We start from the raw sequence: 17,479 nt of genomic DNA, 5'->3' as shown, positions 1-17,479 counted from the left end.
ATAGCCACCGAGTATGAAGTACGCTTGCCTTCCAAGCCCAATTCATACTTCCCCTTGCAACTGATGATTGATGTTTGTCATAGGAACAGAAGGATCCCGTTGTAGAAATAAACCCCAGAGGTATTAGCTAATTTTGCTCAAGGGAAATAAGAAATAATATTGTGACTTCAGATATCAAAACTGAAAAATTAGGATGGGAGGACAGTATTTACACCAACTCCCCGCATGCTGTAGCTTACAACCGTCTTACCAGAAAACAGGTTCATGCCGCTGCAAACAACCCAGGTAGTTGCACCTCTTTATTTCCCCGTTGTTACCGAGGACGTGATTCGGGGGTTTTACAACTACTAATGTTTATAACTTATTACTAGACACATGCCCCCAAAATGCCAATTTCAGACTAGATTATCTGTGATGTATAACTTGGCACGTTCTGGACACCATAGCAGTTCTGTAGTTCGGCCTGTGTCGGTGGCAGGACCTCCGCTCATTTTGTCTTCCTATCCATGTATATGTATTTATATACCGTATATATTCCCATTTTCAGGAAGCAGCAGTGTCTCCCTAGGCTGCTGAGGAGTTAAAATGTGTATTTTTTTTTTACAAATCTGTGACAGATTTTCCTAGATAAAGATAGCGCAGATCTAACAGCCGGCAGGTGGGCAGCGCTGATGTTGGGGTAGAGGAGATTCATGCATATACTACTGATTAGGCAAGAACCTCATTTTATGGCTTGTATGGAGGCCAAGCAGGACTGGAGTGCATACAGAAATGTTTCAAACTTTGCAAAAAGTTAGTCTGGCACTCAACTCCAGTCGCTTATGTAAAGCAGCAAAATGAAGCTTTTGACAGCCATATAATTATGCTGTTTCTGTGCCAGGGTCTCCTTTGAAAGCATTTTGAAAAGTGGCAATTTGCCGACTTCCTTACATTACCTTACACACCTCCTACATTCTGATTCATTAAAAAAGAATCTTACAAAATGTATAAAGTATATAGCCTGCAAAGGAACATAGTAGTACACAAATGTCTTACCCAACAACTTATACAACCAGACGGGAACGTCACCACTAGCATGGAGTTCGGAACGGAGTTTTATACACAGCAAATTGTACTATATGCTTTCTTACACCTCGGGCATAAATTACTACTACTAGCCTGTAGATGTATCATTACAGTAAAGGATGAAAGGAAGAATACAAGGTCAATAAAACTATATCGTTGAGTGTTGGAACTCAAGATTGGGTAGCTATGACCAAAATAACTAACTCCAGGCTTAGATCGGACAACGGTCCTCATCCAATCAGGATTCTGGCATGTTTTATTATTGGCACATTGATTCTTACATCCAAGCAGGACACCAAATACCCGGATCGGATGTAATTTATTGTCCTAAAAGGACAGATAAACACACACTGGGGCACATTTATACCAATTTCCAGTGTAAAAAAAATAGTATTTGCTCAAAAATGTGCACTTTTTTTTTTTTGCACTGGCCAAAAAGTAAACCAGGCTTTTCGAGAGAGGGCATGGCTGCCCCAGGCCGACAGGTTTATGTGTAATTTACGCCAGAATATGACGTAAATTTTACCAGAAATGTACGTCATGTCAGACCTGGTGTACATTTCTGAGAAGGCGCATGGAGCTGCATGGATGCGCTGAATATATTACGAGGCCTGTGCCTGTATAAGTTTAGCATGCGCCGGGGAAAATCATACTAATCCTGGCATCGCAAGTGCCAGGCTTAATAAATTTCAGACAATATTCTCATGTGGATAACACAATATTTTATAAGGAACCCAAAAAAGGAAAGAAACGGAAATCTAATCCTAATCTATTATTGAGAGAAGACCCTGCTTAAAAGCAGAGCACTCATCCTGATGAGGGCGACCCTGCCTCTCCCCAATTGGAAACAGGGATAAAGGTAGTAAATAATGTATACCAATATATGCAGACATACATGTTGCTCAAACACACCATGATCTAGATATTACACCAATAAATAAATAGCAGCAAGTCAGGAGATAGAGGTAACAACATCCCAGATCACACCATAGCCACATGGACTTATCTGAACTGTGGAACAAGAGACACAGACTTGACCAGAAACACCTTTAGACTAAAAGTATAACCAGCGTCCTCTAGGAGGAGGGTCCTGAAAATTAGTTTACAGATAAGCGTTGACTGGCTGGCTAGGACACATGTCTCCCAGCCAACCAATCCATATACCCGCGGGGAAGAGCTCATATCGGTGCCAAACACCAAAATGACACTGGCGTGTGGATTGTGTGGGTTGGGGCTGACGTTATGACGTCACCCTGGTCCCTCTGACATGGCCAGTGAGCCGTGACATTAATAAGATGAAAGACATACACTAACCGGACAGAAAACATAGAGTTACAAGCAGTGGAACCCATTTTCATCAGTCAGATTTGGTTCCTATGGCACCCTACACAAAGTTGTTAATTACTGTTATGGTTGTTTTCTGACTACATCGTTAACAATTTCGTTATGTGTATGAGCACTTTAAGGGAGCATCCCTATGCCTATTACTCGGCTTCCATTCAGACTAGACCCAGGGCCACACTTTGTAGCTGCATTGTAGATGGGTTCTTGAGCTAGATATATACCCAACAAGACATATGTAGAGGGTAAAGTGGAAGGATATCTGTATAATAAGCTCTTAGATAGACATCTGATAATACGAGGCTGTCTGTTTCAGATCTGGAGAAATGTAACCCGTCTAACACATGAAGAAGCACAACTCTAAGAGACGTCTATGGAGAAGCTAATTCCAGTGACTTGAATATATAGAATCAGCTACACTTGGCAAACTTTATGGAAGTTTTTACTACAGCAGGTTGTGTCTACATGTTTTAATCCATCTCTAAGAGAAAAGAAACCTACATAAAATCATATGGTGGGGTCATTCTGCATTATAATATATAATAACATTGTATCATTATTGATTTAACAGAAGTAGCAAAGCTGAATGTGTCAATTATCATACAATGTATCTCTAGCTCTACTCATCATAACATGGCTTGTGTGATCTATGCTTTCACATAAGCCTACTGTGTTATCTTAACCCAGGGACTAGCCTCTATATTCACATAAGGCAGCACCATGAGTTAAGCAGCAAATTCAGCTCTGCTACATCCTGTTAATTCCTTATTAAGCATTCCAGGAGGGGAACAACCATAGGAAAACATTTGCAAAAAAAAACCACGTCATGATTGTTATCCTGGCAGATGAATTACTGACATAGTGGAACAAAGTGATACTCACAGTGGTTGTAGTGATTGTCTCCTCTGTGACAACCTTCAGTGTATCCACCACAGAGATATACCCCAACCGCCTGGCAATCGCGAGGGCAGTGTTGCCATTCTGCAGGGGAAGATGAAATGGGGAAGAGAGCAATGAGACGGGAGCCAATGAGATCACACACATCCAGCGGGCGAGCCAGCCTTTCCATCCAAAACAAGGCGCCGAACCCAGAAATAAAGCTGTACAGTAATGTGTAGTTCCCTTCAGAAGTCTTCATGCGCCGCTCGGATCCCCATAGTAACACAACACACTGACATCTGCCAGCATCTCGGCCGTCTGCTTTAAGGCTGTCACGCACCGGAGAAATGTGCATTAAATACAATCTCCTTAAGATGCTTTCAGATGCAGATCAGCTGCACAGATTCCTTAGATACGCTGCACACAGAGGAGCGATATTTTGGAAGGGGTGCTATTTTGTGCCACTTCAACAGGACTGAGTGGACGCTAAAAACTGGATTCATCTGAACTCGTTGCTCCCTTAAGAAAAATCACACCACATAAACACATCTGACAGTCATTTAGGAGAAGTGCAAGTCATTTCCAGAGGAAAGTTTTAGTTGTCTAGTGAAGTAAAGGAAACTCTAGGGCTGTAAAACATGGCATTGAGGAACACCTTCCCTCACAGCACAAGTAAAGCATATAATGTCTGATCCTAATTCAGCACTATATAGTAATAGTCGTACTAAGGACTTCTCAATGGTTTCATATTATGAGACATTAAAGGGAACCTGTCATGCCCCTACAGCACTATAAGCTAAGCTATGGTGTGGTTGGGGGACATGACAGGGAGCCGGGTGATGTATTTTCTATACTCACCCGCTCTCGCGATCCCGTGCTGTCCTCCTCTGAAGTCAGCGTGTGGCATAAAATCTGACTCCTTTCGCAGTCCCATGCGTGCGCTCTCCCAAAGACTTGGATAGGACTTGCTTCTACGGGATCCAAAGAGTCAGATTTTTGTGGCATGTGCCGACTTCATAGGGAGAGACAGCTGGATCATGGGAGCAGGCGAGTATAAAAAATAAATCACCCAGCTCCCTGTCCAATCCTATAACAGCACCACAAGTTTCTGGTGCTACGGGGACACGACAGGTTCCCTTTAAATAAATACTTTGCCATTCCAGCAGAGTTTTCAGTGTACGTATTCACTTTGTTTCTCATGATGCTTAACCCCTTAATGACATGGCCTATTTTGGCGTTGAGGACCAAACGATTTTTGGCGGATTTTTATCTCCATTTTTCAAAAGCCATAACTTTTTTATTTTTCCGTCGACGCGGCCGTATAAGGGTTTGTTTTTTGTGTGGCGAACTGTAGTTTTTGATGACGCCACTTTTGGGTACATTTGACTATATTGTAAAACTTTTATCGTTTTTTTTATGATAACAGGGAGAGAAAACGCATCAATTCTGCCATAGATTTTTTTTACAGCGTTAATCATGCAGCATAAATGATACAATACAGTTTTTCTGTGGGTCGGTACGGTTACGATACCAAATTTTTTATATTTTCTTTAGGTTTTTCCACTGTTTTGCAATAAAAACCCTTTTTTGGAAAAAAAAAATTTCTATATAGCTGCATTCAAAGTCCTGTAACTTTTTTATTTTTCTATGTATGGAGCTCTGTAAGGGCTTATTTTTTGCGAGACGAGTTGTAGTTTTTATTGGTACCATTTTGGGGAATGTATGGCTTTTTTGATCACTTTTAGGGAGGCAAAATCCTAAAAATTAGCATTTTGCCTCTGTTTTTTAGCATTTTTTTAAAACGCTTTTTGCCGTACAAAAGAAAGAGTGTGTTCAACTTTTTGTACACGTCTTTACGGACGCGTCAATACCAAATATGTGCCAAAAAGGTTGTTTTTTTTTAACATTTTTCTTTTCTTTTTTTTTTCACACAATTTGAGTCCCTCTGAGGGACTTGCAACACTGTACTGTTGATCGCTGTGATAAGGCATGGCAAGGCTACTGCCCTGCCATGCCTTATCGCTTATACAGCGATCATAGGCATTGGCACTAAAGGACGCCAGTGTCTGGCATCCTGTTGCCATGGCGACAGGCCGGGCTCTCTGCAATTATATCGCGAGAGCCCAGCAATTTCACAGAGAGAGCGCTCTTTGAACCCTTCCCATGCCGTGGTCTACTTAGATTGTGGCAGGGAAGGGGTTAACAGGGGGGGGGGCAGCGGCGGGAGGCCGGCTATCACTGACAGCCAGCTCCCGCTGCGGGATAGCGCGAGATCAGCATTCAAATGCTGCTTTTCAGCTAAGCAGGGCTATGCAAGACAGTATGACAAATATGGGAGAAGTAGTCCCGGTCACTACAGTATTGGCAGATTGGCTAGCTTGGGATACCATCCACCTGTACGTGGAAGTCAAACAGCAGGGCAGTAGAAAAACAGGAAAATCTACATGAAAAACAGAATTCATAGCGCTGAAACTGGGTGCAAACAGCAGACAATTAAAACCTGGCTGATATTGAAACTTTTTTAGAGAAAAGCCTCTAGCATGATTGGCTGGCAGCGCCAACGCACTATACCAATTGTATTCCAACATAGGAACTGTGTAGGCACTGTAACAGGCTATAGGAACGTTGACGTGGCAGTGTGCAGATCTTACAGAATGTACTATTATAGGGGCAGTATCAGATGGATCTTGTAGACTTTGAGGAAGAGACTTATGTAGTAGGCAATATTACAGATGTAATATTGTAGACATTATTACAAGCGACTTGTGGCAGGCAACATTCTAAGGCGTTTATAGGTACTATTGCCCCTCACCCAGTGTATTCTACTTTTGCTAATTTGTCGCATTAAATGCTTCAGATCAGAAGTGTAACTTGAAGCTTCTGGACCACAATGCAAAATCTGTAACGGGGCCCCCAAATATAGTGCTTTGTTCATAGTACTGGGCTCTCTCTATGGAGTAGAGAGGCCTTATGGATCCCCTAAGGGTCGTGGACTCGGGTGCGACCGCATCCCCTATAGTTACGCCCCTGCTTCAGAGTATTAAACTAATTTTAATACAAAATAAAGACAACACGAGTCAGTGCAAAAGGCAGCTTTTAAAAGGATCATCCATTTACTAAAAATATGAATTTATTGCAAACTTCGATCACCCGTGTGAAAAAGTGATGGCCCCTAAACCTAATAACTAGTTGTTGCCATTAACAACTGTGAGTCAAATGTTTTGTGATAAGTGCTTTTTCATTGCTGCTGCAGAGTTTAGAAGACTATTCTTTGAAGAATAGTTGGAATTCAGCTATACTGGATGGTCTTTGAGAACCCATTGAAGGTCTTGCCACAGTATCCCAAGTGGATTCAAGCAAGCACTTTGACTCGGCCACTCTAAAACCTTACTTTAGTTTATTTTCAGTGATTCAGAGGGAGGCTTGCTTGTGTGCTTGGAATCCCTGACATGCTGCATAACCCAACTGTGCTTGGGCTTCAGGTGATGAGCTGAAGGGAGAACATTGTCCTTTAGGATGTGCTGATATAAAGCAGAATTCAAGGTTCCACCAATTTTAAAAAGTTGTTCAAGTCCTAAAAAAGCAAAACAGCCCCAGACCATGTGGAATGCAGAGTTAGTTTTATCCCAGATGTGTAGGGATCATGTCTACTAAAAAGTTCCATCCAGAGGCGTAACTTGAAGCTTCTGGGCCCCCATGCAAGATCTGAAACAGGGCCCCAAATATAATACTTTATTCATAGTATTGGGCTCCCCATATGGAGAAAAGTGACCTTATGGGCCCCCTAAGGCTCCTAGGCCTGGGTGCAACTGCATCCCCATAGATTCACCCCTGGTTCCATCTTTGATTCATCAGTCCACAGATTATGATTTTAAAAATCTTGGGGATTATCTTGATGTTTTTTGGGAATCATAGCATGCACCTTTGGGTTATTTTTGCTCAGCAGTGGTTTGCACCATGCAACCCTCCCGCAGTTGTACTCCCTATTCACATACATTGACCTTACCCGAAGTAAGTAAGGCCTGCAGTTCTTTAGGTGTTTGCTAGTTATTTTGTGACCTCCTGGATGAGCTGCCGATGCTTCCTGGCTGAAATTTTAGTATACTAGACACTCCTGTGAAAGTTCACTACTGTTCCAAGTTTTTTGCATTTGAGGATAATGGCTTTCACTGTGGTTGACTGGATTCCCAGAGCCGTAGCAATGGCTTTGCAACCCTTCCCACACTCGTAAATATCAATGGCTTTGTTTCAAACCTGCAGTTGAATCTCTATAGAACGTAACATCCTGTGCTGCTTTTTGAGACTTTCCAGCCGGATTCACTTTGCCAGACAGGTTCTACATAAGTGACATTTACTGTGGATACAACACGTCTGGCAGTACTTATGCCTAGGTGTGGCCGGACAAACTGTCAATTGAATTTGGTTAATTCGATTTGGTAGCTAAGGGGGAAATTACTTTTTTACATGGGGAAAGGCTGAGCAGCGTTTTCCTTCAATAAAAAAAATAATTATTTCTAAGCAACATACTGTGTTTACTTGGGTTATTTTGTATAATATTAAAAGTGGATTGGTGATCTGAAATATTCTATGCAAAAACAAAAGAAATTGGGAAGGCGGCGAGTGCTTTTTCACAGCTCTGTATGAACATAAATGGTTTTTTGGTGGGAATCAAGAGAGAGAGAGAGAAAGAGAGAGAGAAAGAAAGAGAAAAAGAGAGAGAAAAAGAGAGAGAAAAAGAGAGAGAAAAAGAGAGAGAAAAAGAGAGAGAAAAAGAGAGAGAAAAAGAGAGAGAAAAAGAGAGAAAGAGAGAGAGAAAAAGAGAGAAAAAAGAGAGAAAAAGAGAAAGAGAGAGAGAAAAAGAGAGAAAAAAAAAAAGAGAGAGAGAGAGAGAGAGAGAGAGAGAGAGAGACACGAACCAAGAAAATAAAAAGCTCGGCACCCGGCGTCCCACATACAAAAATGCTCGAGTCTCCCACTGTAGTCAATGGGGTTCGTTACTCAAGTAGAGCTCTCGAATTTTACGAAAAACTCGACTAACGCGGACCCGAGCATTTGGGTGCTCGCTCATCTCTAATAACACCTTTAACATTATCCTTCTTGATCAGCTGGTGTGCTGAAAGTAAACTCTTAGAACCATCAACTAATTAGTCATTAGATTCAACTGCAAAAGCTTTCAGAATACAGAAATAAAGATGATACATTAGGAGTAAACACCAAAAAGCTATGGACTTACTGTAGTAGTAGCATTGGGCTTTGCACCATTTTGCAGCAGCACATTTATAATGTGTGTGTGGCCTTGCTGAGCCGCTTGATGTAAAGGTGTGTAGCCATTCTGTAATACAAGGAAAAATACAATTAACCCAAAATGTTAAACTTGTGGTTACAATGGTAAAGGATTACTCTTTGTCCGACAGGCCTAAGAATGAGAGACTCAACTACCGTAGTGCAGACGGTTTTATTATTACATGTATAAGGCTCTTGTCACATCCGTGTTGGAGGCTCCATTTGCGGAATGCAGCACTAATTTTTACAACAAAATGACAAAAAATATGACAGATCTAAACTGACCCAAAAAAAGTCAACGGGGTTCAAAGGTAGCATTGGAGTCCATCAAGTAATGGATACGTCAGAGCTTGAATTCCATTTTCCTGCTCCTACGACAAGATAGAAAATTGGGATTCCAAACCCAGATGCGAACATACCAGTAGCATTGGCAACATGCTGTAGTTTGCTAAGCTTCCTCTAGTGGTGGCTGCAGGTAGCCAGGTGTTTAGAGCTCTGTACTGGAAAAGCAATGCTGCGATCACTATTAAGAATTAATAATACCTGGCGAGGTATTTTTTTCTTATACTTACCCATCTCTCGGTGCCCATGCTATCAGCCCTGCAAGTTGGCACAGGGACTGCGCAGTGAGCCCAAAAGATGCAGGCTGTGCACTCCTATAGAGATCAATGCGAGCGTGCACACACAGCCTGCAGGTTTAAGTCCGACAGCACAGTCCATGTGCTGAGTGCACAGTCCACTCACTGACTTTTGGGACTGACAGCTTAGGCACAGAGAGATGGGTAAGTATAAAAAATACCTCCCCAGCTTCATGGGAACCTGCCCTATTAACACCATAACTTAGTGTAGTGTATGGTGCTCATTGCCAGTGACATGTTTACTCTGAATTGTTTATAACAGGATCATTCAGTTGTTCAGGTGACCAGGTAATGAGAATGACTGAATGACTGGTGTTTAAACTGAACAGTTAGCGAACGAGCCAGCGAATTATCGTTCAATCGTTGGCCATGTTTTCACTGTACCTATCGCTTCTAAAAAGCCCCTTGAAGTGCTGCTCTGCAGCTCAATAGCAGTGAGAAAACCATTGAAAAGTGTGCCCAGAGAGGAGGAAACCAGATTGATCGCCGCAGGGTAGACTATACCGCAACAGCATTCCACCAGGTCATGAGTCTGAAGTGGCTGTACGGGACCCCCGCGTGGCCACCTGATGCAGTATTAGATATTTCAAGGCCTGCAGAGATGTACCACAACATACAGCGAATGTTCAAGGAGGGACTCTCACAGGCAGTAGCTGAGTCCAGACGACAGGTACAAGATTTAGGCCAGGCCTCTGATATGGAAACCTAAGCAAATGAACTTGCTGACCACTTAAGAGGTTAATAAACAATATATTGTAGATCAGGGGTCCCCAACTCCAGTCCTCAGGGACCACCAACAGGTCATGTTTTCAGGATATCCTATGGTAAGAATACCTGTGGCAATGTCTGAGGCACTGACAATAATTACATCCCCTGTGCAACACTGCGGAAATCCTGAAAACATGACCTGTTGGTGGTCCCTGAGGACTGGAGTTGGGGAACACTGTTGTAGATAACCATCATTGTTTAGACATATTGGAATTGAAAAAAGAGGATTTAGAGAACCATTCCAGGAGGGTGTAAAAATGAATTGTGACAGTACAGTTAGCAGAATGACCAGCAGAGGGCGCCAGATCGGTCATTCTGCTATCTAATGAGAGACAACACCTGTGTGGGTGCGGCAGGAAGGAAAGAAAGGCTGTGATTCCTGCCAGACTCAAGGCTTCCTGAGAGCTCCTTAAGCTGGAGGAGGCTGCCCTCTCCGGGTTGACGGCATGTTAGCCAACTGGGACGGGCATATGCATCTTGACAGGGACAGATACCCCTGAGATGGCTCCTTATATAAAAAAGGAACGATAGACTATGCATGATGTGAATGCAGTGTGAATACTGTCTAATTTCAATGCTGAAGAAAGGCAATAAAGTGAAGCTAGTGTTTTAAAGAAAAACTACATTATGGATGCGATTTCCTGAGTACTGCCAACCGTCTGAGAGAAGACAGCGGTGCTGAGCGGGTGATGATCCCCCAGATTGTAACAGAATAAGAAGGCCTCCAGAATCTACTATCACCCTTAACGAGACAGTAACCTCTTTGTCCCAAGCTTTACTTCCATAAACTCCAACTGAGCTTCTCCATTTTGATTGCATACAAAGCGCTCTGACTAAACGTCGGCGTCTAGAAGTGCCTAGAGAGGTTATTTTACATTTGCACTATCCAGTAGATAGACATCTATAACTTTTAGCTACCAGGAACCTTACGATCTTACTAGGTATACCCCCGTGTGTGCATCTATATGCAGATCTGCCACCTCCCACATTGGGAGTGCAGAAGAACAATGCACCCTAAAACTCTGGTCCTACAAAAGGCACAAATTAAATATCAATGGGTTTATCTGTCTTTTAAGATTAATTCTCATCCCTATATAGTGAAAAATGTGCAAGAAGCCCAAGCTGCACTCCAACAGAAAGGCATTCACTGGGAAGTGAAGCCCCTTTCTGCAGGCACTTCAGGGTTTTATATTCTTCACTGGTTGCTTAAATTCCATCTGCTAATCCTAGTCTAATTGGGCGAGGTACTAGGCAAGGATGCCCTTTCTTACCCACCCTCCCCTTGCCCTTATCATGCATACTTAGGAATCTCTCTCCCAGCCTCGATAGAAAAGTTATATTCCTGAACTACCTGTAGCTCTATAGAGCTATCAAAACTGCTCTTACTTGGAATTACCCGCATCTTTCTTTCTTGGAAGGATTAATGCTATACAAATGATCATATTTCCTCACTTGTTCTATCTCTTTTGCACCCTTCCCATTCCTGTTCAAGATTTAATGACCTTATAAAAAGAGGTGTTCCATTTTATTTGGAATACTCGACACCCACGTATACCTAAAAATATTATGCATTTGCATAAAAGAGTAGGAGGCCTATCTGTACCAAATTTTTTAAATTACTATAGAGCTGCTCCTATTGCCCAGCTGACATTAGTTACTGCCCCTTAATGGGTCTGGTTGGAATCGGACCTTGTCGCACCGTATTCCCTCACTACCTTAATTTGGACTAGAACCTCTATCCAAAATTCGATCCCTTTCTCTGAGTTACTAACTTTATCTCTGAAGAACCGTACAATTCAATACAGCCTGCAGTTGAAGATGCCTCCAGCAACACTGATATTCGCTAGTCCATTATTTCCACTAGGATTACACCCTAAGGACTTTACGTGGTGGGTCTCACAAAGTACATAACTGTGTAGCTAGGAATCTCTTGGAGGCGCTCAGAATCCATGAGGTTTTCTCATTTTTGGGATCTCCATTAGCTTGTGGGAGGGGGTTGGAGAAAGTCCATTTCCTACTCGATATTGGAGTCCCTGGCTATATATACCCCCTTGAATGCAGGGTTATCTTTATTATATGGTGCTATTAACTCTCTCTTAGGACTCTAAATTGCCCTTTATGCTGCAATAGGAGGACATTCGCAGAACCCTATCATTGCAGTGGTTGAGATCATGTTGTGAGGTCCTTTCTAAAGGAAGTTGGCAGGTAACTGACAGACTGCAGGTCTTACTATGTGCCTGTATGACTTCATGCAATTTACCCATCTTTATGCCCATTCTGCCAACATCAGGGTACTATGTACCATAATACGGTTGTCATTTCCAGTGATAGCAAGTTTCTGGTCATAGGTTACTGCATTGGTGGAGAGCATAACCAATGCGTTTGCTCTAAATTACCGTCTATATGCTTATTAGGAGATAAACCCATTAATATGTCTTACTCGGGTTTCCATCTAGCTCAATGTATCTCACTGGCTTCTTGGATCCATGTTGCATCACAATGGCTGATCCCTCTCTTCAGTTTTCAGCAGTTATCTCTCGAATTAATTTAATAATGTTATGTGAGAAACTTAATGTGATATGTGAAGATAAAGTTGAGCACTTTGAAGACATGTGGGTGCCGAAACTATCCACTCCTCATGCCCCAGATGTCAGGTATGATAGGTCTCTCACATAAATTCCATTACCATGCTCCTGTCCTCTGTATGATGGAATTTCCTTGTATTCATCAACAAACATTCCAGCTGTTTGTTCTGCTATGTTAAGACACAACGATTATCAATCAAAATTCGCTCAAAAGCCATCTTTTGAGCGATAATTGTTGCGTCTAAATGCGCAGCCATCGTGCACGATTCCTGCACTATTCGTTCATCAATGATTTCTAGCAAGCTAGAAATCACCGATGACTTATCAGCGCCGCTCGTTGATTTTCTCACCGGATAGTATTCTTTCAGCTGATAAGTCACAGTGGACACCAGCCAAAAGCTCTGGGAACAATGCAGCTGTTTGCATATACAAAACAGCTGCTTTGTTCTTGGAGCTATCGCGGCGTTATCCCACTCCGCCTACATTGACTCTTAAGTACCTAATTAGCTACTTAAAGTTATGCAAAGATGATCGCTCAAAACTGTCACTCAAACTGTCGTTGGAAGGATTATCTTTGAGTGTAAATGGGCCTTTAGTTTTGTGTTCTGTCATCGTACTCTTGCTTTAATCATAGTTGGAGATGTCTAATGCACTGTTGTACACATGCACACACATTATGGACTCTATTCCTTTTTGGTTATAATATAATAAACTGTATACCTTTGTAACATGAAAACACTTAAAAGGTCCCAATAATTGGGAATATGTTAATGAACAATATGCAAAATAAGTATAGGCCACAGGCTTTTTTCACAACTGCTTTAGGGCTCAGTTTAGCGTTTGTCTCTCTACTACATTTTGGAGGAGAGATACTGAAATAAATCAGAAAAAAATGTATCAGTTTTTTCCTGATTGACTTCAATGGGATGTTAAAAAAAAGGAAAGCAAACAGAAATGCTTCCGTTCATTTCCATTCCATCAGATGGAAAAATAACGCTGCAGACTGTGCTATCTTCCCATAGAAAAGAAAACAGAAACCTAACAGAATGGAAGCAAACTGAAGCCTTTCCATTTGGTTTCTGTTTTAAAAAAAAAACACTGAAATTAATGAGGGAAAAAAAACTGATGTCCCCCCCCCCTCCCATTTTATTTACTCTCCTACAAAAATGGAGCAGAAAGATGGAAACCCTGAACCGAACTGTTACACAGACGGGAAAGTAGCCACGTGTAAGCCAGATTACAGAATATATACTAATAGAGATACGAACAGCACCATACACATTAAACATAACATACTGAAATCTTCATACCTTGCTCTCAATACAAATAGTGTAAACAGGTCCAATCCCTATGTATAACACAAGTACCAAGTAAACTTACAAAGCCCAGAAAGTTAATCAGTAGAGATTAGCGAGCACGCTCGGTAAGGCCAGTTACTCGAGCGAGCCTTGCTCATCTCGAGTAACTGCCTTCTCCTCTGAGCATGCTCGGGGGGGGGGGGGCGCACCTTACCGAGCGTGCTCGCTCATCTCTATTAATCACGAGTGGGGAGGAGAGCAGAGGTGAGCCTTCGATGGGGAGGGAGGGGAAAGGGGTGACGGCATGGTGACCTCAAAACATATGCGGCGGGGCCCATGTGGTGTGAACGGGCGCACAAACGTTAGATTTGTGCGCCGTTAATGAGCTTCTATGCCCCAGATAATTGCATATATCGGCCTGCCGTGAAAACGCCGGTCGATACACCCTCGTGGGAAAGAACCCATGAGGCAAAAGTAAAGTGCTGGTGCAGAGTTCAATAGACATAATAGCTAAGAAGTAAAAAAGTTATAACAAGTTACTCATGGGCCATACTGGTACTTGTGTTATACATCGGGATTGGACACTATTTGTACTGAGTGCAAGGTATGAAGATTTCAGTATGTGATGTTAAGGCCTCCTTCCCACGAGCGTGACGGGGTCCGCCGCGTAATATTACGCAGTGAAGCCCGTCACAGCGCCCCCCAGAGCCCCTATACTTACCTGCGGGAGATAGCGTGAAATCGCTTCCCCGCCCACCACCGCCGCGTCACCGAGCGTGTCACGTGACGCGGCCGGCCGTGTCACGTGACGCGGCCGGCCGCGTCATTTGGCGTCAGATGACGCGCGGCGGTGGGCGGGAAAGCGTTTTTTCACGCTATCTCCCGCTGGAGATAGCGTGAACGGACGGCTTCCATTGACTGCAATGGAAGCCGTCAGTGCGTACAGCCCGTCCTCACCCGCAGAAAATAGAGCATGCTGCGGGTGAGGACGGGAGAAATCGCGGTGCGTAATTCCGCGCTGGAATTACGCATCGTGAGCATTGTGCTATTAGGTTCAATAGAACCTAATAGCTGCGGGCAACGCAGCGGATTTTCGCCGCGAATTACGCGGCGGAAATCCGTTCGTGGGAAGGAGGCCTAAAGGTTTATGTGTCTCTATCAGTAAATATTCTGCAATCAGGGTTGCATGCGGCTTACACTTATTTTGCATATGGCCTTTATTCAATAACATGTTCCCAATTATCGAAGTGTTTTTAGATTGTTTGTAAGCAAGTGTGTTCCATAAACTTTGGCAATATTTATTTCATCTTTTTTTATTTTTGACTGGCTTTACTTGTACGCATTTAGAAGCTGTTCACATCATAAAGTGTATGAGAACGAAAAAGGAAAGGATAGAAGGTTACCTTGGTTTTAGCGTTCACACCCGCTCCATGCGACAGAAGGAAGTTCACCATCTTTATGTTTCCATAGTGACAGGCTACAATTAGTGGTGTGTAACCCAGCTGGAAAAAAGAGATTCATTTACTGAAAACCAGAAACACCAATAACTGCGGGACATGCAGATAATTAAAGGAAATGCAGGCAAGACAATGGCTAAAATCTAAATTAAAGTGGATTTTAATAAGTAACATTAGACTGTATTATATACAAGCAAAATATACATTTTCTATATACTGACACAATTAACTCTACAAAAATAGCTCTCTCTCTCTCTCTCTCTATATATATATATATATATATATATATATACACACACATATACACACACACACACATTTACAAGTCTGGCAATGACAATTATTAAATTACAAGTTTTTAATTGGATTCATTTTAAAAACTGCTTCTGTGTGTAGATATTACTAGTACATGTTATGGTGCTTCATTGTGTCCAGTTCTGGTGGTCACACATGCTCAGTAGTTCAGTCCAAACTAGATCTGGTATTACTGTATCTTGACGCCATCAGGAAGTGCTGGTGGAGTCAAGATTGACAGGGGGGTGACGCCCCCTGATGCTGATTGGCTGCACAGCTCAGGTCCTGGCAGGCCAGTAAGCTAATGCTGGAGGTGCAACTTCTTTTAATGCATGGCGGGCTGCGGCTATCGGTCTTCACAGCCGCCGCTGCAGCCGAGGATTGGCCCAGCTGAAAGCCCCTCTCCCCGGTGGCAGACCAGAAGGCGGCATCCCGCTCTGTGTTGAAGTGCAGAGCAGGGTCGCAGGCTAGGATTGCTCCAGCAGAAAGCCACCTTAACCGGCAGAGGACCAGAAGGCGGCATACCGCTATGTCTTGAAGTGCAGAGCGGGATCGGCATTAGTGAGGACACAGTGGTATGAAGCGTTCCCCCTGAGGCCACATATCTGTACAATTCTGCTGGACAGCCCTCCCATAACTGACACACGCCGTACACACACACAGTACCACCGTACACACACACAGTACCACGGCTGCAGGTATCCGGCAGCACCGTGTTACACTCAGTTATATGTATCCCCCCGCACACTGCATGAGCAGAGCAGGAAGGCTACAGAAGCAGCCGATTGTGAGTTACAGGCTGTGGCTGCATAGAGCAGCACGAGGAGGACACCTGGGAGTCTACAGCGGCATGGGAATTTCAGTTACAACCTGCGGACGCATACAGCTGCAGGAGGAGCACAGCTGAGAGGCTTGGGGGACTGGCGTTTCGCTGCGGAGGGCTGCTCAGTCACATAGCACATACTACGCCTAACATTTCAGGCATTTAGCACCTTCCAGGACCTTCAGCTACTGACCCTATCAGAAGCAAGGGTTTTGAGAGGGGCATTCCTCCTGTCAAACCCCTAGCTTCCGGTGGCGTCAAGATAAAATAATACCCCTAGATCTACTTGTACATGGGGAGTGCAGCGATCCCTGCTGTTGCAAAGCTCAGTTGGTAATAATTGGGGAAGTTAAGTAGACACATTAAGTGGACATTCTGATTAGGAGTCAAAAGGACACCAGAGGGCGCCATAAAAAATATGTAACATCAATAACCACTAGATTATTTTTTTTGAAAATATTCCATTTGACAAGTTATGTTTTATCTGATCTAGAAGAGTGAATTAATATTTATTCATGGCATAACCCCTTTAACCCCTTGAGTGGCAGGTTTCCTACCACCCTGTCGTGCCCACCAGGGCAGGTTTTTTAAAATGGTCTAATCATTGAATTTCAACTAGTTTTGCAGTTGCGTCTCAAGAGCCATAACTTTTTCATTTTTCCATTGACATGGCCATATGAGGGCTTGTTTTTTGCGGGACAAGTTGTGATTTTTTAAACAGGGGGAGGAAAAAAAGAAATGGGGAAAAAAGAAAAAAAGGGGCCATGTCATTAAGGGGTTAAATAATGTATTAACTTCCTTCTCTGGGTCATTACGACGCACACGGATACCACATGTGTGATTGTATTTTTGATTTTTTACAAAATAAAGGGAGACAAGTGTTGTTGTTTTTTTTTAATAATTTTTTTACTTTTTTTTTTTTTTTTTTTTTTGTCCCTTTAGGGGACTTCCACAGGGACCCATCAGGACCCCTGATCACATTCCGGGGGGTCCGATGGTGACAGCCCTTTACATGCTGCAGTGACAGCCCTTTATATATGCTGCAGTC

At 42.9% G+C, this 17,479-nt stretch overlaps 1 protein-coding gene across 17 annotated transcripts in view; it reads right to left on the bottom strand.

The window, feature by feature from the left end:
* The window catches only part of ANK2 (ankyrin 2), a 491,615-nt gene that overhangs the window by 92,451 nt on the left and 381,685 nt on the right, over window positions 1–17,479 (bottom strand). For all 17 annotated transcript variants that reach the window (XM_066573863.1, XM_066573861.1, XM_066573871.1 and 14 more), the window contains 3 exons: window positions 15,261–15,359; window positions 8,519–8,617; window positions 3,289–3,387 (listed from right to left, as the gene is read on the bottom strand). In XM_066573863.1, coding sequence (XP_066429960.1) covers window positions 3,289–3,387; window positions 8,519–8,617; window positions 15,261–15,359 — 297 coding nt within the window. The remainder of the gene's footprint in view (window positions 1–3,288; window positions 3,388–8,518; window positions 8,618–15,260; window positions 15,360–17,479) is intronic.

This window comes from Eleutherodactylus coqui, chromosome 7, assembly GCF_035609145.1.
Source record: "Eleutherodactylus coqui strain aEleCoq1 chromosome 7, aEleCoq1.hap1, whole genome shotgun sequence".
Lineage (NCBI taxonomy): Eukaryota > Metazoa > Chordata > Amphibia > Anura > Eleutherodactylidae > Eleutherodactylus > Eleutherodactylus coqui.
This window is presented reverse-complemented; position numbering and strand designations above follow the sequence as displayed.